This window comes from Bos indicus x Bos taurus, chromosome 10 (genome assembly GCF_003369695.1).
Source record: "Bos indicus x Bos taurus breed Angus x Brahman F1 hybrid chromosome 10, Bos_hybrid_MaternalHap_v2.0, whole genome shotgun sequence".
Classification (NCBI taxonomy): Eukaryota; Metazoa; Chordata; class Mammalia; order Artiodactyla; family Bovidae; genus Bos; species Bos indicus x Bos taurus.
The window spans coordinates 23,726,951-23,750,152 of record NC_040085.1 but is presented as its reverse complement, the minus strand read 5'-3'; the positions used below and the strand labels follow the sequence as shown (position 1 = coordinate 23,750,152).

General features: G+C 39.4%; 1 protein-coding gene across 1 annotated transcript in view; it reads right to left on the bottom strand.

Moving 5' to 3' along the window:
- The window catches only part of FMN1 (formin 1), a 457,430-nt gene that overhangs the window by 38,430 nt on the left and 395,798 nt on the right, over positions 1 to 23,202 (bottom strand). Inside the window, 1 exon segment of the mRNA XM_027553461.1 lies at positions 4,345 to 4,396. Within this exon segment, the coding sequence (XP_027409262.1) occupies positions 4,345 to 4,396 (52 nt within the window).

Below are 23,202 nucleotides of genomic sequence, written 5' to 3'. Positions count from 1 at the left end.
ATACAAACCACCAATGTACAAAAATACATATAATTGAGGATGTAGCAAGGATTGGAGGAAAAACCATTTTTGGTCTTAAAAATGATCTCTAATCTGGGTTGGAAAAGAACCCAGGTTTTATAAGGGTGATTCCCAGATATCACTAAGAAACTCCTGACCAACCCCATGGAGGCTTGTTCCCAGATGACTACCCAGGCCCCCCAAGCAGCCCTTCTTGGAGCCACCAGCTTTGCAGCAATTTATAGCTCTGCACTCAATCCTTCCCCCCACCCACTCCAAGCCCCACAAGCTCATTTGCCATGAGCAAGAACACTTAAATAAATGGCCCCCTTTTCTAGGGTGTTGGAAACTAATCAAAGCAAGAATGACTGGCCAGGGTTTATTACTCAATGCTCTATCATCTGTTCAGACACAGTGTTTTTTTTTTTTTTCTTGTGGCCATCCCGAATACGGAGTTTCTAATGGAACTCTATTCAACAACGATTGTAAAACCCTGAAGCCCCGTTACTATTATGGAGCATACTTTCATCTCGTTCTCAGTTATTGGGCAATATGTATCTCATAAGATTTTATCACATTTCACAGATGAACTGTTAATTGATTCCATGGCTATGATTAGGCGAGATCCAAGCTGGAACTGCAGCTCTGAGTCCCATAAATTCTTTGTGCTTCTGTAAATAATAAATCTGTTTTTAATGCAAATTAAAACTACTGGTCAGGGAATTTTGGCTCTCAGTTATTAAAAGACTAGAAGTGCATAGGTGGAGAAAGGCAATAACTGCAGTAATTTCTTAAGGGACTCTCTTATAATTCCAAACACACATATTTCGGAGCAAAATCAGAAAGGAGCAATGTCCGCTTTTGCTCAGACATGATTCCTAATTCTACGGCAGTCAAAACAGTGATAAAACCCAATGCACACTCTACAGCATATATTTTTATTTCATTCAAAATGTAAACTACATCAATTGTATTATAGCATGGAAATATGTACGGAGAGAGTTCTGCAACCTAAAGGAACAGTCCATGAATTTCTTATGGAGTCACAGGGCTTTAAAACTGGAAGGGATTTTGGGTCAGTCTGTCCAATGTTCCCATCTTACAGATGAGAAAACAGAGACTAGAAAGACTGAATGACCTTATTCATTGGCAGAATTGGGTCTACAGAATCATTTCTCAATGGAATGAGTTTTCTGTTCTATCCAGCCTTATGTTGTTCATACTGACACATGCATTTAAGAAATAAAACAGTCAAGTTTTAGTTTGTTTCCACTTTTGACACAGTTGCTGCTTGTATGACACATAACATGCATTACCCCCAGTGGAACACATCATTATTTTTCTCTCTTCCTTATGTGGACCTTCTACACAGAAACATATTTACTTGTGCACTGAAGAGAGAAGAGAAAGTCTTTCATGCTTTATTCAGAGGGACAAATTATCTTCCTACTTTTCCAGCAGGATATAGTGAAACTATATATCCACAGAAACTCCAGTTACCACTGTGCTTTAACCCCAACTCTGGCATTCTTTGGAGTGTAGATGGCGAGATCAAGACACTGCAAGTATGATGCTGCTTCAGAGAATGACAGCATTGTGTGGTGGGTTATTACAGAGCTTGGGAAAAGCATTTCATCATCCTGTGGGCCTTGCTTTTCCTAGCTCTGAAATGAAGCTAACCATGTACCCTTACCACCTTTCCCCCGGGACGGGGGAGCCTGACTTGCTAACCCTAAGAGAGGATGAAAACTAAAGGAAAGAATGAATTTCAGCAGCTTTTCCCCTATGTGATTAAGAAAGCAAGTGAACCTCTTCAGAAGAACCAATGCAAACAGAGTTGCAGAGGATGGCCTGGCTTTGGCACTTGGCAAGTTTAACGAAGACGAAGCCACTCTGAGGGTGTGCCTTATTGGATTTCATCATGATCCCTTTGTTCCAGGAAAAGCCAAATGCTAGAATATAAACCCACAGCTATCTGATAAAGTCTAGACTATTCCCTCCCGTCCCCAAACACAACTCTCTCCCTTTCAAACTCAATTCTGATTCACAGAAGACTGATTATTGAAAACCTTCTGTAATTTGTGCATGAAAACTGCTGCTATTTGACAACAATATTGGAATTTTCTTTTGTTTCTCAGTAGGTAACTAACATAGTTTTCAACTTTTAAAAGACAGGTTTCTAACTGTATATTAGGTTCTATAAAACCTCTCTACTCCACTCTCAATTGCTCCCTGATTCTTTTTCTCTCTGCTGTAACTCCTTGTCTGATTTCCATCTTTTCTGACTCAGATAAACATTTTGAGAGTTCAGACAATGATTCTATCAAAGAGCCCGTGGCAAAGGGAATGGTTTTTCTTTTGCAGCGTTGAGATGCCAGGGTGGAACATATCCGCTTATTGCCCCTCATGCATGCCTTCAGAAAATGCTGAGGAAAAGCAAATATTCCTTAGCCTCAGAGTAAATTGTTTCTCTTGAGAATACAACATAAGAATTTCCTAAATCTCACACGAATGTTGCAACACTGACCACCAACCTCCTTCAAGAGTGTAACCAAACAACTGTGGTTTCTACATTAAAGATGGGATCTAACATATTTCATGTATGACATGAAAGCTAGACTACCTTCACCACAAAGTCACGGAAAACGCTGACAACCAAAATTTATGACCCCCCTCAGCATAGCTAATGCACAGCAGCAACATCAGCCCCTCTCACAAGGGCCCCCTTTTCCTGGAGCGAGAATCTTGAAGAGGATTAGATATTTGACATCCACCTTGGAAAGTGAAATTTTGTTTGGCCTGATACCCATGTGCCCTTGTGAATGGTCTTTTTTTATGCTTGTGGGATATTTATATAACGCAGACACACCAGCTTGACATGCTGATGAAGGGAAGCTTAATACAGGGGTAATGTAAAATATATATAATACTTAGGGGATAAAGCCAATAAAGGGGCACAATCTAAAAATCTATAAACAGAACCATGTGATCATCTTGGTTGTTAAAATTATCATGCAAAGATGATAATCATGATTCAAGAACATGTCTGCACTTAGAAAATCGTGAGATTAGCCTTCACCTTGCTTTTATCTGCATTTTATTTTATTGGCACTTAAGTGGGAAGAAGGGCAAGATGTCAGCATTCGTCAATGCAGAGCAGAAACAGCACTACTGACTACCGACTTTCAGAACTCTCAGAAATTGTGCTGAAACAGGAGGAAAAGGGTTCATTTCTAGAGCTTGTTCACTTGCATTTAGTGAACTCTTCTCCTCACACGTTTGTAAAGTTCATTTTACTTTATATACTGTTTCCTGTCCTTATCTAACTTTCTGGTACTTTTTAGAATGGGTCCCAGCAAAATTTATCTCAGATTTTTTAGCTCTGAGTATGAGAAAGCCTAAGTGTATTCCCCCTCACCTTCCTAAGAGTGGGAGAGGGCCAAGCTGACTAATGCTGGTCAACTGCCAAAAAGAAAAACCACCGTAAAGCGAGGGGCTCCAAGACACCACAGCCGATCCTTACTGAGCTCTCACAGGTGAGGGGATAATTTCACTTGGGTGCCTATTAAGAGAAACAAGCACACAGAAGAGGTCTGCGGTAGGTAGAGCTTGAATAGAAGACCCCTGAGGTCTCTTTCCCAACTGCTGGGGGAGTTTTCTGGGCACACAGAGAGATGAGTCCCTACTCTCCAGTTGCCCCCTGTTTACCACATCCTCCAGAACCTGAGGAGAAATGTAGGTCTCTTAGGTTACCTGTAATAATTGGTTTATCTAGTTGTACTACTAAGGGTCCCCTTGTTCCCATCACCCACGGAGTCTTTAGGAGCAGAGTAACGAGGGAGAGGCAAACAGATGGAAATAGTGTCAGACCTCGTGAGGCAGGTGGGTCACTTCTGGAAGATTCCCTGATTCTCGAGGAAAACTATTCCCAAGGGCTATTCCTGGAGTTTTTCACTCCAGCTCTCCTTAGACTCCAACTGCTCCTGGATGCACAGTCTTCATGGGGCGGGGGGGGGGGGGCGGGGGGAAGGGGAGGGCGGCGGGGAGGCAGTCGAAAGAATGGCTTATCATTCATTATGCTAAGTGAAATCAGCCAGTCATAAAAGGAAAAGTTCTGTAGGATTCCGCTTACATGAGGTACCTAGAGAAGTCAAAGTCACAGAGACAGGAAGTAGGATGGTAATTGCCAGGCTGAAAGAAGGAGAGAATGGGGGAGTTATGGTTTAGTGAGTACAGAGTCTGCCCTTGGAGTTGACGGTTGCATAGCACTGTGAATGTTCTTGATAATAATAAAAAAAGAACGGATGGTCAAAGAGAGGCTCGAGGCCAGTCAGAGCTGCTTACCTTTTCTGTGCATTCTCCAAGTGACCTTCTTCCATTTTATGTTCCTTTTTGGCTGTGAAAGAGAATTAATTATGAATTAGAACAGCATTTTCTTCCATCATATATCCTTTGTGTAATCTGACTTCGATTACATCCAGTTATTATCAAAATAAGTCCAAATTCAGGGGTTGGCAGCCCCTGTGACATGTCCTGGTGATTGTAGTCAATTCTCTCTGTCCACTGTCCTGCTTTCTTGTTAACAGCTACGGCTAATGGCGACCGTAAATACAATGCATTTTTCTTTCTGGAATACTTTTGAAAGGGGTGATATTGTTAATTATGCTGAACAAAGGCTTAAAGTGGAATGACCTTGGCCAGATTGGAACATGTGGTCATCCAAGCTACAGCTGGCCTCTTTGTGACCCTTTGGTATGTGCTCAGCAACCCCACTCCCTCAAAACAACATAAACTCAGTACCATTTTTAGCAGTTCTGCTCAAATTCAAAGGGATTCACCGGAATCACTGCATACGCTGTCTCTATACCCATGGTCTAAGGACGCCTATGGTCTCTTTTCTTAATGTTTTAAATGCATTGGAAAAAAATACTTATGATTACTAAAGAAATAAATGATACTGAGATAGAATTCTGAATTTACAGATTAAGAACTTTTGGGAAGGTCACATACATACTCCTATATTTAAAATGGACAACCAACAAAAAACTGTTGTATAGCACACGGAACTCTGCTCAGTGTTATGTGCCAGCCTGGATGGAGGGGGGTTTGCGGGAGAATGGATATACATATGTATATGTATATGTATATGTATGGCTGAGTCCCTTCACTGTTCACCTGAAACTATCACATTGTTAACTGGCTATACCCCAGTACAAAATGTTCTTGGTGTTATAAAATAAAATAAAAAAAATAAAATAAAATGGATAACCAACAAAAACCTATTGTATTTATATATAAAAGAACCCATGTTCTGAAGGGCCACAGGGAAACTGGGAGGTTTCATTTTGGAGTGGCTCTTTTATATATTTTCTCTTTAATCAGAAGATAATACTGTCATATATGATAATACAAATCTTAACACTTTAAATATGTCTAGAAAAATCATCAAGACAATCTCTATGAGCCTTAAGATTTCTTTCATTTAGATATGCCATACCCTTGGATTGGAAGAATTAATATTGTTAAATGGCCATACTACCCAAAGCAATCTACACATTTAACATGGTCCCTATCAAATTTCCCATGACATTTTTCACAGAGCTAGAATAAAGAATCTTAAAATTTATACGGGACTTTAAAAGACCCAGAATTGCCAAAGTAATCCTGAGGAAAAAGAACAAAGCAGGAGGCATAACGCTCCCAGACTTCAGTCACTACTACAAAGCTATGGTAATCAAAACAGCATGGTACTGGCACAAAAGCAGACATATCAATGGAACAGAATAGAGAGGCTGAAATAAACCCATTTACCTATGGTCAATTAGTCTGTGACAAAGGGGGCAAGAGTATACAATGGACAGGAAGTCTCTTTAGCAAGTGGTGTTGGGAAAATTGGACAGCTGCATATAAATCAATGAAGTTAGAACACACCTTCACACCATGCACAAAAATAAACTCAAAATGGCTTAAAGACTTAAATATAAGACATGATACCATAAAATTCCTCCTAGGAGAGAACACAGGCCAAACATTCTCTGCCATAAATTGTACCAGTGTTTTCTTAGGTCAGCCTCCCAAAGCAATAAAAATAAAAGCAAAAAGAAACAAATAGGACCTAATCTAACTGGCAAGCTTTTTTGCATAGCAAAGGAAACCATAAAGAAAATGAAAAGACAACCTATGAAATTGGAGAGAATGTTTGCAGAAGATGTGACCAACAAGAGCTTCATTTCCAAAATATACAAAGAGTTCATACAATTCAGCAACACAAAACAAGTAACCTGATTAAAAAAGTGAAGAAGACCTAAACAGACATTTCTACAAAGAAGACATACAGATGGCCAACAGGCACGTGAAAAGATCAAAACTGCCACGAGATCAAAGATCAAAACTACCTGACACTAGTCAGAATGGTCTTCATTAAAAAGTTTAAACATAACAAGTGCTAGAAGGGTGTGGAGAAAAGGGAACCCTTCTGCACTGTTCGTGGAACTATAAGTTGGTGCAGCCACTATGGAAAACTGTACAGAGATTCCTCAAAAAACTAAAAACAGAGCTGCCATGTGATCCAGCAATCCCACTCACAGGCATGTATCCACACAAAACTATAATTCAAAAAGATACATGCATCTCTGTGTTCATAGCAGCACTATTCACAGTAGCCAGAGCATGGAAACAAATGTCCATTCACAGAGGAATGCATGAAGAAGATATGGTACATATTTACAATGGAATACTACTCAGCCATAAAAAGGAATGAAATAACGCCATTTTCAGCAACATGGATGGATCTAGAGATTATCATACTAAGTGACTCAGAGAAAGACAAACATCATATGGTATCACTTATATGTGGAATCTAAAATGTGACACAAATGAACTTATCTATGAAACAGAAACAGATTCACAGGCATAGACAACAGACACGTGGTTGCCAAGGGGGAGCTGGGGATGAGGATGGTGGAGGGTGAGTTTGGGGTTCAGTTCAGTTGCTCAGTCGTGTTTGACTCTTTGCGACCCCATGAACTGCAGCACACCAGGCTTCCCTGTCCATCACCAATTCCCAGAGCTTGCTCAAACTCATGTCCATTGAGTCTGTGATGCCATCCAACCATCTCATCCTCTGTCATCCCCTTCTCCTCCTGCCTTCAATCTTTACCAGCATCAGGGTCTTTTCCAATGAGTCAATTCTTCACATTAGAAGGCCAAAGGATTGAAGTTTCATCTTCAGCATCAGTACTCCCAATGAATATTCAGGACTGATTTCCTTTAGGATGGACTGGTTGGATCTCCTTGCAGTCCAAGGGACTCTCAAGAGTCTTCTCCAACACCACAGTTCAAAAGCACCAATTCTTTCACGCTCAGCTTTCTTTATAGTCCAACTCTCACATCCAAACATGACCACTGGAAAAACCATAGTTTTGACTAGATAAACTTTTGTCGGTAAACTAATGTCTCTGCTTTTTAATATGCTGTCTAGGTTGGTCATAGCTTTTCTTCCAAGGAGCAAGGGTCTTTTAATTTCATGGCTGCAGTCACCATCTGCTGTGATTTTGGAGCCCCCAAAAATAAAGTCTGTCACTGTTTCCATTGTTTCCCCATCTATTTGCCACGAAGTGATGGGACTGGATGCCATGATCTTAGCTTTCTGAATGTTGGGTTTTAAGCCAACTTTTTCACTCTCCTCTTTCACTTTCATCAAGAGGCTCTTTAGTTCTTCTTCGCTTTCTGCCATAATGGTGGTGTCATCTGTGTATCTGAGGTTATTGATTGTTTCTCCTGGCAATCTTGATTGGGGTTAGCAGATGCAAACTAGTATATATACAACAGAATGAATAAATAAGAAGATTCTACTATGTAGCCTCGGGAACTATATTCAATATCCTGTGATGACATAATGGAAAAGAATAAAAAAAAAGAATGTATACGTATGTATACCTGAATCACTATGATGTAGAGCAGAGACTAACAACATTGTAAATCAACTATACTTCAACTTGAAAAAGAATTTTTTCATTTAATGCTTATGATGTTAAAATGAATGAGAAAAGAAAATCAATCATAACGAGCTATGTTGTGATACCTCATGAAAGGTATTAAAGGATCTTAAAAACTAGGATATTTAAAAGGATATTAAAAGATTTTAATAGCTAAGATATTTCAAAGGATATTAAATAGCTAGGCTATTTAATAAGCCTAGCTCTGCCATTTACTACCTGTGTGACTGGACAAGTCACTCATGATGAACTGTGTAGTTATGGCCTGATCTGTACCATGAGCATAGCCACAGAGACTATCATCACACAGATGTGATAAAGATTAAATGAGATAATACATGTAAAGCCCTTAGCACCTAAGATATGCCTGATAAATGACAGGACAGGTATTATTAGCATCTCATCATTATTCACTTAATCAATGTAAATTTATTAATTTATTTCCCTGACCAAAACAGCTTGCCATCTCTTCTGACAAAGCCTCTGAAGCCTTTACAATGGCCCAAAGGTCCTGCCAGCCTGCCCCCTGGCTTCCCTATGATGTCATCTCCTCCTTCTCACGCTTGTTTCTTTCCAGCCTAGCTGGCAGGATCGCTGAAGGAGCACACTGAGTGTGTGGACTGGGGACCACTGCACCTGCCTTTCCCTCCTCCCTGGAGGACACTGCCCACAGCCCCTGTGTGACTGGCTCCCTCTCTGCATTAGGTCTCAGCTCAAATATCACCTTCTCTGATCCTGCCACATTAAACATTATCCTTTGCCACGCATGCCCCGCCTCTTTTCCTTAGAGCCTCTATCTACCCGACAGACTATCCATTTACTCATTTATTACACAACATTGAATGTAAGCTTCAGGAGAGCAGCCCCTTCATCTGGCCTTAAACATGGAAAAGTGTCTACATGTTAAATAAATTACTTTAGCTAAAAATGTATATACTTGACAATAGTTGCTTAAATAGACAGATACTAAGTTTCCTGAACATGAGACTTCATATTCAAAATATGAACACAGGCTAAAGAAGAATGTCAGGCTAAAACTGGATACTAGTGGCTCTAAGTTCAGTAAATTTCAACAAAATCTTTTTACATTAAAATGATTTAGATAGCTACATCATTTTAGGAAAAGTCACAGTCATTGCCATTTTTTTGTGCTATGATTTCTCTAGTTCTTCAAGCAGGAATCTCTGTGAATTATTTGAGTTCTTAGCCAATCAGACACAGAGAAGTGGCTTGCATCTCTCCTAGGCTACCAAGTTCCCCCAAATATGAAATCGACTAGTGGTTTGTTCTTATCCAGTGATTATTAATTATGTACATGATCAAATAAGGGAGAAAATTCCTTTGAGGCCTGAGTGATCTTCCTGGAGCTTACGGGTACTATTCTCTGTCACTAGCTGTTTCTAACTGGCTACTTCCACTCTGTGCTAAGTAGACTGTGGTCAACCCCATTGCTGCATATAAACTGAGTCACGAGAAATACCCTTCCCAAACTGAATTAAGCATGAGTTGAAGACTGTGCAAGAACTCTATGAATATAGTTATTTGGGGGGAAAAAAAAAAACCAGTATCCAAATGTAAAAAGAGGTATTGCTAAGTGGCAATGCATACTGCAGAACCTCTGAGGGTTGTGGGGATGAGAGCCTTCAAGAAAAGTAGAAGAACCTAGAGATCTCAAGCTTTCTTAAGTCAACGGCCACTGTTCAGACAGAAAAGGCAGCCACTTCCCTGTGTGACCCTGAAGTTCCACCAGCCTAAAGTATTTCTCCTGCCACAATGTGTGAAATTTCCAACCATGTCATTATACATTTTAAGTCCTCAATGTTCTGAGTAAAACAAAAATAACATTACCCAGGAGAAGGCAATGGCAACTCACTCCAGTACTCTTGCCTGGAAAATCCCATGGACAGAGAAGCCTGGTAGGCTGCAGTCCCTGGGGTCGCTGGGAGTCAGACACGACTGAGCGACTTCACTTTCACTTTTCACTTCCATGCATTGGAGAAGCAAATGGCAACCCACTCCAGTGTTCTTGCCTGGGAAATCCCATGGACGGAGAAGCCTGGTAGGCTGCAGTCCATGGGGTCACTAGGAGTCAGACACGACTGAGCAACTTCACTTTCACTTTTCACTTTCATGCATTGGAGAAGGAAATGGCAACCCACTCCAGTGTTCTTGCCTGAAGAATCCCAGGGATGGGGGAGTCTGGTGGGCTGCCGTCTCTGGGGTCGCACAGAGTTGGACACAACTGAAGCAACTTAGCAGGCAGCCACAGCATGCCACAGAGGTACCCCACACAAAAAGGGAGAGACAAAGTTTAAATTGAAGATGGCACATCTTAGACAGAAACTGTCCTTATCCTACAAATAAGACGAGCAGTGGTCCTGAATCCAGGTGCGGAATTTCCTTTGTTTTCTATTGTACAATTCCATGGATAGAGCATAAGTATGCTTCTTTTTCAGTTTAATTTGGTAGTAGATATGGGAGAGGGGGTTTCCCTGGTGGCTCAGTGGTAAAGAATTCACCTGCCAATTCAGGAGATGCAGGTTTGATCCCTGGGTCAGGAAGATCCCCTGTAGGAAATGGCAACCCACTCCAGTATTCTAGCCTGGAAAATCCCACGGACAAAGGAGCTTTGTGGGCTACAGTTCATGGAGTCACAAAGAGTCGGACATGACTGAGCATGCATGAATGCATGTAGCTAAGAGGAAGGTGGGTAGGCTTCCAGAAGAGTTTAAGTTTGGAGACACTGTCAGATACTGACACAGCACTAGGGGAGGTAGAGAAATAACAGGCATCCCTGACCCGCCTTTTTTCTCTTTTCTTTGCTTTTGCAAAAAGTTGTCTCATTGTCTCAACAAATTATTTTTCAAATCAAGGGACTAAAACAACTGCTTAGAATGGTAACAGTCTCACAACTTAAGATAATAAAAGCAATAAGAAAAACAAACCAGAGTACTGAAAATGAGATATTTTGCTTACCATCAATTCTGTCTTCCAAAGTTCCTTATCAAGACCAGGTATACACTGTGATGATGGTAATTTAATGGAGGGGCCAGGAGAGAGTGTAGTGGTTTTTGCTTGGTGACCTGCCTACAGCATCCTATAATTTCTCTATCACAGATAGAACTGTGTTGCTTTTCTTATGTTTTAATTTTCTCCCTTAAAGAATGATATTTATTTCTTATGTAACTCTATGTCCCAGAGAGAAAGCAACACAGCTTCTTTGGAAGTTTTTTATTTAAGAGATAATTTTGTGGATTTTATTTAGTGCAGCCTTTACTGAATAAAGGCCATTTGTGTTTGTGTAAATACTTAATGCCTTGGCATTTTGTTTCCTGGTTCATTGGGTGGCCATTGTTTCATTAGTTTTCATAAAGTTGCCCCACGATAACGATTCTGAAATTCATAAGTACTGTGGTCGACCAACTGAAGCAGAAATGATCCTTTCTATTCACTGGTTGCGGGCCCAAGGAATGCAAATCAGAACTCAAGCTACTTAAAGGCCAAGTTTCAAGCCCAGCATTGCCATGCAATGTCATGGACAAGATGCACATATCCTGTATTCCAGATTCCTCCTCTAGAAATAATGACCTACCTCCTACCTCCCACACAGTTATGAGGGCTACATGAAAAAAGCACAGTTCTTGGTTGAATCAGAATCATTGCAGTCAGATCTTCAATGACTCAATGCCATGCAGAGGCTGCTGGGGATCCAAGCTTCCAGCTGGATGGCTGCTTGACCAAGTTAAGTACAGGTGTGGTAGAGTGGAGAGCGCTTGGGCTTTGTGTTAGGTGGACTTGGCTTGAATTTCTGCTCTGCCACTTATTAATCGAGAGACCTTGGGGAAGTCAGCTGACTGCACTGAACCTTGCTCATAAAATTAGAATGATAAGATCTTGCAAGGTGGTTGCGAGTATTGGACATGCTGAACGTGAGAGATGAACAGTGACTAACACACGCCAAGCACCCGTGGGTGGCTGCTATTTATTGCTGATTGGCTAGAAGCAAATGCTAGCAGTCACCACTCCAGCTCTTTGACATTGGGATGAATAGTACACAATTTCAAGCAAAGTGTTTTTTCGCTTGAGAACGTTAACAACCATTCTCAGTAGATGTTAATTTTCCTTGATGTCATTTTCACATCAGATCGGGTGTGCTCAGGTGCTTAGTCACGTCCAACTCTTTGCAGCCCCATGGACTACAGCCCACCAGGCTCCTCTGCCCATGGCATTTTCCAGGTGTGAATACTGGAGTGAGTGGGAAGTGGGGTGCCATGTCCCACTCCAGGGGATCCTCTAAACCCAGAGATCAAACCCACATTCCCCACTTTACTCACAAAGCTGATGCTGCCGTTTTTTGTTGTTGATGGTCTGCTTTGCTGTACAAAAGCTGTAAAGTTTAATGAGGTCCTATTTTTAAATTTTGCTTTTATTTCCTTTGCTTTGGGAGACAGATCAAAAAACATTGCTGTGATTTATATTTAAAAAAGTTCTACCTAGGAGTTTTATGGTTTCTGGTCTTACATTTAGGTCTTTAATCCATTTTAACATTATTTTTTAATATGGTGAGAGAAAATGTACTAATTTCATTCTTTTATATATAGCTATTAGTAAGAGAAGTTAAGGAAATAATTCTAATTTACAATCACATCTAAAATAATAAAATATCTAGGAATAAACCTACCCAAAGGTGTAAAGATATGTACTCTGAAAACTGTAAGACATGAGGAAAGAAACTGAAGATGACACAAACAGATGGGGAAAGATATACCATGTTCTTGAACTGAAAGAATATTGTTAAAATGAACATACTATTCAAGGTAATCTACAGATTTAATGCAATCCCTATCAAAATATGAAGGGTATTTTCCACAGCACTAGAACAAATAATTTTAAAATTTGTATGGAAATAAAAAAGGCCCCAAACAGCCAAAATAATCTTGAGAAGGAAGAACAGAGCTGAAGGAATCATGCTTTCTGACTTCAGACAATACTATGATACATACAATAGTATGATACTGGCACATACTGATCTCTGAGTCTACAAAGATCAATGGAACTGGATTGAGAGCCCAGAAATAAACTCACGCACTTATGGTCAATTAATCTATGACAAAGAAGGCAAGAACATACAATGGAGAAAAGATAGACTCTTCAATTAGTAGTGCTGGGAAAACTGTTTCCTCTGATTTGAATGCCTCCTTATCCTGCCTTTCTCCCTCCCAAACATGCCCACTATAAGAGTCTTTTTCTCTCTTCAAAAACCAAGCTTTAAAATGACCTTGACTGTGAAGCCCTCCAAGTGGGCCTCTCCTCCATGGAGTGGTGAACGCTCTTTCTGTGGAGCTCTAACAGCACTGTGTTCACATACGTGGGTCACGGTACTGGGGTCCTTGGTTGGCAGTCTGCATACTCTCTCAGACTCTGTGCTTCTTCAGGACAGTGACCTAAGCTATTTCATAGTGTTTCTCTCAACTACCTAGGAGGTACTCCACTTATCTGAGAGCAAGGAACCCATGCGAACAGAATACACTCTCTGCTCACTGTCTCTCCACTGCGGGACCACACGCCATTCCCTGGCACAGCAATTTCAAATCTTCCATTTTCTTTTTGCAGCAAAAGAGAAGACTGCCATAGAATCAAAGGGTAAGAGAGGACTATTTATCATCCTGTTAAATCCTGTTTTAGACTGATCCATTATTTAGATTGATACATCACAGGCACAAAAAACATTAACTCTTTGAGTTTCATTTATATTGGACTGAATTTTTTGAGTATAGTAATTACAAAAAATGTAAAGTTTTTATAAAGAAAATGACACTTCCAAAAATAGACTAAGAACATTCATCATCTAGATAACTGAAATATCCAAAGTTTTATCCTCAAGAGGGTTGCATTCATGCACTAAAAGTGGCAAAAGGAGGAGGGCACTCTTCAAAGAAAGTGGGAGTTTTATGCCAAACATAATTAAGTCATATTTATGGATGCCCATCTGGGAGGCAGTAAACTGTGAACTGAGGGAAAGGGATAGAGGTTGGAATATCTTCCTTGGTATTCTTTACACAGTCTATTACACTTTAATATACCATGGTTTATGGACCTGACATGGTTGGTATAAACCAACAGGACACACAGTAAAGAAGCTGTTTTTATTACAGCTCTACAAATAGAGGAGCTGGTGATGCTAATAAGGAAACAAAGGGACCGCACTCCACTTCATGTGGTATCCATCTGACGTGAGCACAGCAGTCATTTTTCATTTCTTAGAAAATCAGCCCATCATGTACTTTCTAGGAGAAAAGAATGCTTTCACCCACAGAGACAGCAACAGCACATTGACACTGGAAAAGAGGGATAACTTCTTAACATTTATGAGAGAGGGGAAAATATAAATATATAGAATCACTGAGTTATGGAGAGGTCTTAGCCTTACATTTTTTCTTTTGGCATGCTTGCCCACAGAGGATGATATCCTCCCATTTAGTCTTCCTATTTTATTAGTTTTCTTGGCTGTGATTAAACTAAAAGAATCATTTTTGGGCTGTCACAGTTTACATTTGCAAAGGTCCTGTTGGTTGGTAAAGTTGAAGTGCCTAAGAGATCATTTAGAATATTTTCTGTGTAATCTGGTATGAGCTGTGCAAAGGCATGGTATGAAGGTTCTCAATATATGGGTATAATTTGATTTCTAGGTCACCTGTCTAAGGCTAAAGCTGACTAGGAAATTCAGGCTTTTGATGAAAGTACCAAGTAAAACACACTGGAAAAGAAGGCATTGAAGAGGTCTGGAGAGTCATAAAATCAAAGGGACCCAGATAAAAGGAGTGTGAAAAATCATCTCGTCTAACCCTCAGGCTTATGTTTGAGCTGGGATCCTCTTGTGTTCAATTAGACTTGCCAGATCTCATCTTCTTCATCATTTTGATCTGCCATTTTCAGTTGCCTTTACAACTAAATCTGAATATCTTTATGGGGGACAAAGGAAAGCAGAATAGGGCTTTCATGTAACTCCTCGGGTACCTGGGGCCTTTCTCAACCAAGGTTCTTCATTTGAACTGCAGAACGTAGAAAATGATTTGGGAAGCTATTTTCTCAGTCTCTCCCCACCCCTCATCTCTTGTGCACATCAGGAAAATGTTCTAGATGAATGTGGTGGTGGCATAGGGATATGCAAATTCATTACACACAATGGTACCTTTTTAGGTCAATAGGGCTTAATTCTCTCATCAATGGTTGGAAAAGAGACAGTCTTGATGAAATCAAGATTACAGATGATTCATGATTCTAAGTCATTTACATTTTAATATTTCTAAACCCAGGCAATATAATATTCAAATACCTCATAAAATATCATACTGGAATAAGAATTTGAATTAGAAAAATCTCCCTGGTTATATAAGAATTATACTACTATTTTATATTCTATGATGACTCTAATAATTATTTGTATTGGTGATGAGTACAGTTTAACAGACCACAAAAACCACAATGTAAATCTAAGTGTTCATCAGATTATGTATGTTTTTTTCTCTAGTAACTATTGTGATAGTAAACATTTTATCCATTTACAATTCTAGGAATTAATCAGATTATGAGTATCACCGAGATCTAAATGAAATAAATTTATCCACAATTCATGAGTCAACTCCCTGTGAAAGCTTTATGATATTTTTTTTCAATATATATCCATCTTAGATGAGATTTTGCCCCAATAGGTAAGACTTTCACCACTCACAATATTGACACAATACTCAACTTTAGACTTTAGAAGGAATTCTGCTTGTTATTTTTAAAGGCAACCATTTAATTAGCTGCTAATATTCTGCTATCTTTTTTCCTCTACTTCTCTGTAGTCTAGTGAAGTCCCTAAAGACTGTAAACTATCTGTACACAGCAATTTTTTTGTTTCAGTGTGATGCAGATGCAATTACTTGAGAAAGTTGATAAGACAGTATCACCTACAACCTAGATATAACCTACTCCAACAATTTAATTTTATAGAAGTGAGAAAATGGATACCTGAGTTGATAAAGTTACTTTCCTGGGTCACGTTGATAGTGGCAGAATCCAAGTCTCTTGATTCATAATCCAATATACTTTCCAGTGCCCCCTGCTGCTTCCCAAGATGGTAGGCAATGTTTTTCTCCAGAATTTTCAAATACCAAGGTATATTGGGGCTGCACTGTATTGTACATTTTCCATAGGAATATATACATCAGAGAGGAAGTGCCAAGATGAAATTTTAGCTTTCACTCTAAATTTCCTGACTCTTGATATTTTAAAACAGACCATGGGGTAAAATTTTAGAATGATCTGTGAGAGGCTCATTAACATTAATGGGAGACAGGTGGTTGCATTCTCAACATGACCTGAAATTCTCCGTGTTATCTCATCTTCTGGGACCATACAATACCTTTAACTTATCAACATTAAAAGAAGTGACGAGTCTATTGTAAGGATTTTTTTTGTTGTTCTTATTTTTTCATGGATACTTAACCATGTATATAATATGATTCTTATCTAAGAAAATAATTATACATAAATCCTGTTTCCCATTAGATCAGATCAGATCAGATCAGTCGCTCAGTCGTGTCCGACTCTGCAACCCCATGAATCGCAGCACGCCAGGCCTCCCTGTCCATCACCAACTCCCGGAGTTCACTCAGACTCACGTCCATCGAGTCAGTGATGCCATCCAGCCATCTCATCCTCTGTCATCCCCTTCTCCTCCTGCCCCCAATCCCTTCCAGCATCAGAGTCTTTTCCAATGAGTCAACTCTTCACATGAGGTGGCCAAAGTACTGGAGTTTCAGCTTTAGCATCATTCCTTCCAAAGAAATCCCAGGGCTGATCTCCTTCAGAATGGACTGGTTGGATCTCCTTGCAGTCCAAGGGACTCTCAAGAGTCTTCTCCAACACCACAGTTCAAAAGCATCAATTCTTCGGCGCTCAGCCTTCTTCACAGTCCAACTCTCACATCCATACATGACCACAGGAAAAACCATAGCCTTGACTAGACGAACCTTTGTTGGCAAAGGAATGTCTCTGCTTTTGAATATGCTATCTAGGTTGGTCATAACTTGCCTTCCAAGGAGTAAGCGTCTTTTAATTTCATGGCTGCAGTCACCATCTGCAGTGATTTTGGAGCCCAGAAAAATAAAGTCTGACACTGTTTCCACTGTTTCCCCATCTATTTCCCATGAAGTGATGGGACCGGATGCCATGATCTTCGTTTTCTGAATGTTGAGCTTTAAGCCAACTTTTTCACTCTCCACTTTCACTTTCATCAGGAGGCTTTTGAGTTCCTCTTCATTTTCTGCCATAAGGGTGGTGTCATCTGCATATCTGAGGTTATTGAGATTTCTCCTGGCAATCTTGATTCCAGCTTGTGTTTCTTCCAGTCCAGCGTTTCTCATGATGTACTCTGCATATAAGTTAAATAAACAGGGTGACAATATACAGCCTTGACATACTCTTTTTCCTATTTGGAAACAATCTGTTGTTCCATGCCCAGTTCTAACTGTTGCTTCCTGACCTGCATACAAATTTCTCAAGAGGCAGATCAGGTAGTCTGGTATTCCCATCTGTTTCAGAATTTTCCACAGTTTATTGTGATCCACACAGTCAAAGGCTTTGGCATAGTCAAGAAAGCAGAAATAGATGTTTTTCTGGAACTCTCTTGCTTTTTCCATGATCCAGCAGATGTTGGCAATTTGATCTCTGGTTCCTCTGCCTTTTCTAAAACCAGCTTGAACATCAGGAAGTTCATGGTTCACATATTGCTGAAGCCTGGCTTGGAGAATTTTGAGCATTACTTTACTAGCGTGTGAGAGGAGTGCAATTGTGTGGTAGTTTGAGCATTCTTTGGCATTGCCTTTCTCTGGGATTGGAATGAAAACTGTTTCCCACAGTATCTACCTTATCTCGCTACCATTTCATTCTCAATGGGAAGGCTCAGGCCTTCTACAATGCTTTAGGATTTTTTTAGGGGTTATGGAGGAATAGTGAACTCCTTCTGTGGGCTCATCACTTGGGGAGCAGACACTAAATGAATTATCATTTAGGAACTATTAGGAATTCCAAAGATGTTAGCTTTGTAAAAGAGGCTGTCCCTCTTTTGTTTTGTTTCATCAAGACCCTTGGTGATATTTCAAAGACACTGGGGTCCAGAGTTTCAAGCCTTTAATAACTATCTGGTGACAAAATGCAGGTGTACTAATATTGGAAGAAGATCTTTCAACTTTGTCCCATCTTTGTATCAGCACTAGCTTAAAGATGCATATTCAAAAGCAGAGACATTACTTTGCCAACAAAGGTCTGTCTAGTCAAAGCTACCGTTTTTCCAGTAGTCATGTATGGATGTGAGAGTTGGACTATGAAGAACGCTGAGTGCTGAAGAATTGATGCTTTTGAACTGTGGTGTTGGAGAAGACTCTTGAGAGTCCCTTGGACTGGAAGGAGATCCAACCAGTCCATCCTAGAGGAAATCAGTCCTGAACAGTCATTGAAAGGACTGATGTTGAAGCTGAAACTCCAATACTTTGGTGACCTGATGCGAAGAATTGACTCATTGGAAAAGACCCTGATGCTGGGAAAGATTGAAGGCAGGAGGAGAAGGGGACAACAGAGGATGAGATGGTTGGATGGCATCACTGACTCAACGGACATGAGTTTGAGTAAACTCCGGGAGTTGGTGATGGACAAGGAGGCCTGGCGTGCTGCAGTCCACGGGATCACAAAGAGACATGACTGAGCGACTGAACTGAACTGACTGAAAGATGCATAATTTTGTGAAGACATGGACTGTGTGTGTCTGTGTTTAACTTTGTAGTCAAAATGCTTAGCACTTGAGACTATAAGCTTAGTGTTAACAAATCAATAACTTTTTGGCTCCATTCACTGGTGAGAAGGAGAATGACTAGAAAAGCAGATGCTAGTTTGACTTTGTAAGCAGATTTGTGAGCAAAGCGGGAACAGGCTCCATGCTCATTTTCTTCCTGATTTAAAAGTATTGTGCTCAAAAGCAAGGGCCTCATTTATTTGTTTATTTCATAGAATTTTCACACTTGGTTTTCAACAAATCTTTCTTTAAGCCCACATTAACAAATCGGGAAACAGTTCATCAATTGGCTTCTTTGGCTAGCCTGTAACTTCCTTTGATAACTATCTATGTACTTAAAAGTCATCGCTTGATTCTTGGTACTTCAGCTTGCCCATCTGTACACTGGATAAAATGAAACTTTACACTTAAGAACCCTGGAGCAATGAGAAACCTAAGAAATTCATGTAAGCCTCTCATGCTATAGTTTAAAAGTGAGCTAAGTTAAAACAAGAGGATAATGAATAAAAATAAAATTGGATTGTATGCAAATAGTGTACAGGACTGTGATCCCATCAGCCCACCAACCACAGCTAGTGGGGTCCAAGGACAGTTAATCCCCTGGCTGATTAGCTGCTGAGGAAGCAGTTTAATACAATGGACTGGTGGTAGCAATGATGATGGTGATAATGATGAATATTCACTGAGGCATATTCAGTGTGCTCCAAGGGATTTTCATTTATCATTAAACCTCTTCACGTATCAGGTGGGTTCTATACTGTGGATAATACTGGAGCCAAAGCTTCACATTGTTCTATTACTTATGAGCTGTTAGTCATGGGCAAATTGTTTAACTTGGATACGAATGAGTTTTCTAATCTATAAATGGAGGTAATAATAGGACCTATATTAGGTGGTTGTAATAATTAAATGAGATGTTTGTAAGATACTTAGCCATTGCACCTGGCATATTAGCTTGGGAAATGACAGTTATTACAACCATTTCTATCACCACCACAACAATGATTTGTCCAAATGACACTTGGTTGTTCAACTTTTCTTGGGTTCCCAAGAGACTTGTCTGAATAGTTAAACATCCTGTTTTTCCTTTAGTGACATTTGTATTACCCACAATAAGTTCCCTAAGATCTGAAGCAAAGGGGTTAGATTCAAACACCAAAATCATGCTTTCAAAGGATATCATGGAAAAAAGCTATGACATGGTTACAAGAAATTCAGAATATAAAGCAGTAAATATGTTATGACTAAAATTATATTAAAATACATATCACAGAAATACATATCTAGCAAAAATATCAGAAAGTAATATTACAGTTGCTATTTCTGCCTTTCTGGTTGATAGGTCTTTTGTTTTTCCTTTTTAAAAATTTTTTAAAAAAGAATTTGCATCACTTATAATACAATCAGATATGGTAACAATAGATTCTATTTGGAAGCATGACACATTGAAAGTAAGTGACTTGCCTAAGGTCTCACAGATGGTTTGGGGGATAAAAAGAAACAATTTGCTCCCTTATTACAGTTTCTTTTCCACTATTTCACACTGTTATTCCTTATAGGTTCCTGCTTAAAAGCTATAAAACTGTTGTATCACTACAGAGTGGGAAATGAGAGAAATAAGTCATAACTGGAAAAGAAGCATTTGAGTGAATAGGTTAAATTTAAATGTATAGTCACCTACATTAAAGTCATTTATATATATATATTTTTTTAAATAAATTTATTTATTTTAATTGGAGGCTAATCACTTTACAATATTGTATTGGTTTTGCCATACATCAACATGAATCTGCCACGGGCATACACGTGTTCTCCATCCTGAACCCCCCTCCCACCTCCCTCCCCGTACACACATACACACATGTGAAATTTTACCTTCTCTATAAAGTAACCATCCTACATATTTTTATGAACTGTCCAGAAATATATCCACTATAAAGAGTGGTTTTAATCATATTTTAAAGACTAAAATTCAGATAAAAAACTGTTATGCATAGTCAGGGAGCTTAACAGCTTAAGACTGATCTTAAGTATTCAAAAACAAAGAGAGGGAAAAAAATCCATACTCATATTATCAGCTAAAATATAACATGGTACCCATAACTTTACAAAAGAAATTTTCTCTTTGTCTAGATTTATTTATATGGAACCTGACCTCTTAATGGCAAAAAAGGGATGTTTGTTAAAGAATAGAAGTTCTCCCTCTAGAAAAATAAATGCTTAGATGTTTAGTTATGAACATGAATAGACCACCAGAATGTCCAGTAATCACCACAAAGCACCCATTGTTACTCTTGAGCTGGTCTTCTTTTAGAACCTTGGCAAAGCTGAGTATACTAGGGAGTCTCATTCACAGGGCCACATTAGCTGAAAAAAGGCTCACTTCCCTGATAACTTTTATTGCTTTAAACATTAAAATACTTTCTTATCTACTTTGTTATCATGTGGTCAAGAATTTGTCCTAGCTGGGGATATAAACTGACCCACTAGAAATGGTAGCCAAGAACTACCATAACTTCAACAGTTGTGACATTACCAAGAATACAGGTGCAGGGAAGAGAAGCAACAGTCTGTTTGCAGAGAGATATTTCTAAGAGGAAATACTTGGAGAACTAGGATTCCCTAAAAAGATACCGTAGAAGATATGTTTTAATATTAAAGCACATTTAATTTGTTCTACCTATAAAAGTTATACAGAAGGACCATTAGCACAAGTGATGACTATCAAGGTCAGTGTGTTGTCGCTTAGTCGCTACGTCACGTCCAATTCTTTTGCAGCCCAACAGGCTCCTCTGTCCATGGGATCTGCCAGGCAAGAATGCTGGAGTGGGTTTCCATTTCCTTCTCCAGGGGATCTTCCCAACCCAGGGATCAAACCCGTGTCTCCTGTGTTGGCAGGTGGATTCTTTATCATTGAGCCACCAGGGAAGCCTGAGTCAGTAGAAGCAAACAAAGAAATGAGGTTTGGTTTTAAGACTGACCATAGCACTTATACGGAGAAGGCAATGGCACCCCACTCCAGTACTCTTGCCTGGAAAATCCCATGGACGGAGGAGCCTGGTGGGTTCCTGTCCATGGGGTTGCTAAGAGTCGGGCACGACTGAGTGACTTCACTTTCACTTTTCACTTTCATGCATTCGAGAAGGAAATGGCAACCCACTCCAGTATTCTTGCCTACAGAATCCCAGGGACAGAGGAGCCTAGTGGGCTGCCGTCTATGGGGTCGCACAGAGTCGGACATGACTGAAGTGACTTAGCAGCAGCAACAGCACTTATAAGGCTGCTGAGGTGAAAGTGCTGATGGGTGAGGTTAGCAGAATTCCAAGTGGTTCCCCTGGAGTCATCGTTCAACAATAACTGTTATTGTTATTGTTGAATAACAATTTCTTTCCCTCATTTTTAGACAAATCTTTATATTTTCCTGAGATTTTAAATTAATAAATCCTCACTGTAGAACATTTGAGGGAAAAAAAAAGAATAGTACATAAGACTTTCTCTAAGCGAGATATTACTGATATTCATTTATTTTCCATAAATGTATATATTTATGATCACATTTACTCATTTGTGCTTTTTTATATAGTTGAGATCGTATTGAATATACAGTTTAATTGCTTGCTCTTCCATTTAATGTGTCAAAACATAGGTAATTTTTAAATGAACATTTTTACAGATAATTTGTGATTATTGAAATTAATTGTTAAAAAACAAGTCTCTATTCCAAAGCAGGTATGGACCCTATTAAACCAAATAAATTTCTAGAAACCCAAGACAACATTTCAAGATAATTTTCTTACAGTATCTCTTACATAAGATAGTGTAGGAGAAAAATGCTTGGTTTATGAAGCACTATTAGAATATTACCAAGTACAATTAAAGCAAATTCTTATCTTTTGATTCAACTTGGAAATAATCTATTGCTTTACCCTTTTGTCTTCCCCTTTTTGTAGCTCATTAGAGAAATGTTTTAGATGGCCACAAGTATTAAAATTATGTCAAATGCTGCAAAGTAAGTTAAAATTTCTGTCCACTGTACTTAAACCTTATATACCTATTCTGTATTTAGAAAATATAGGATAAAGAAAATATCCTCAATAGGAAAAAATATTGAGGGTCAGTATATGCTTGGAAGCAAGCGAGAGGCCTCTTAGCATATGAAGAGACATACACACACATACACACACACCCCTTAAGTAAGGGGTCTCCCTGAACATTGAGAGAATGGGAATGTTCAAATATCTGGTCAGTTGAAGAAGTGTCACTGTCTGCCTTAGTCTGAAACTAGGCATGCCACTGGCACAAAGCTCATTTCATGACAGGAGGAAAAAAGGGGAAAAAAGAGAGAGAGAGATGATGAAACCAGAGGCT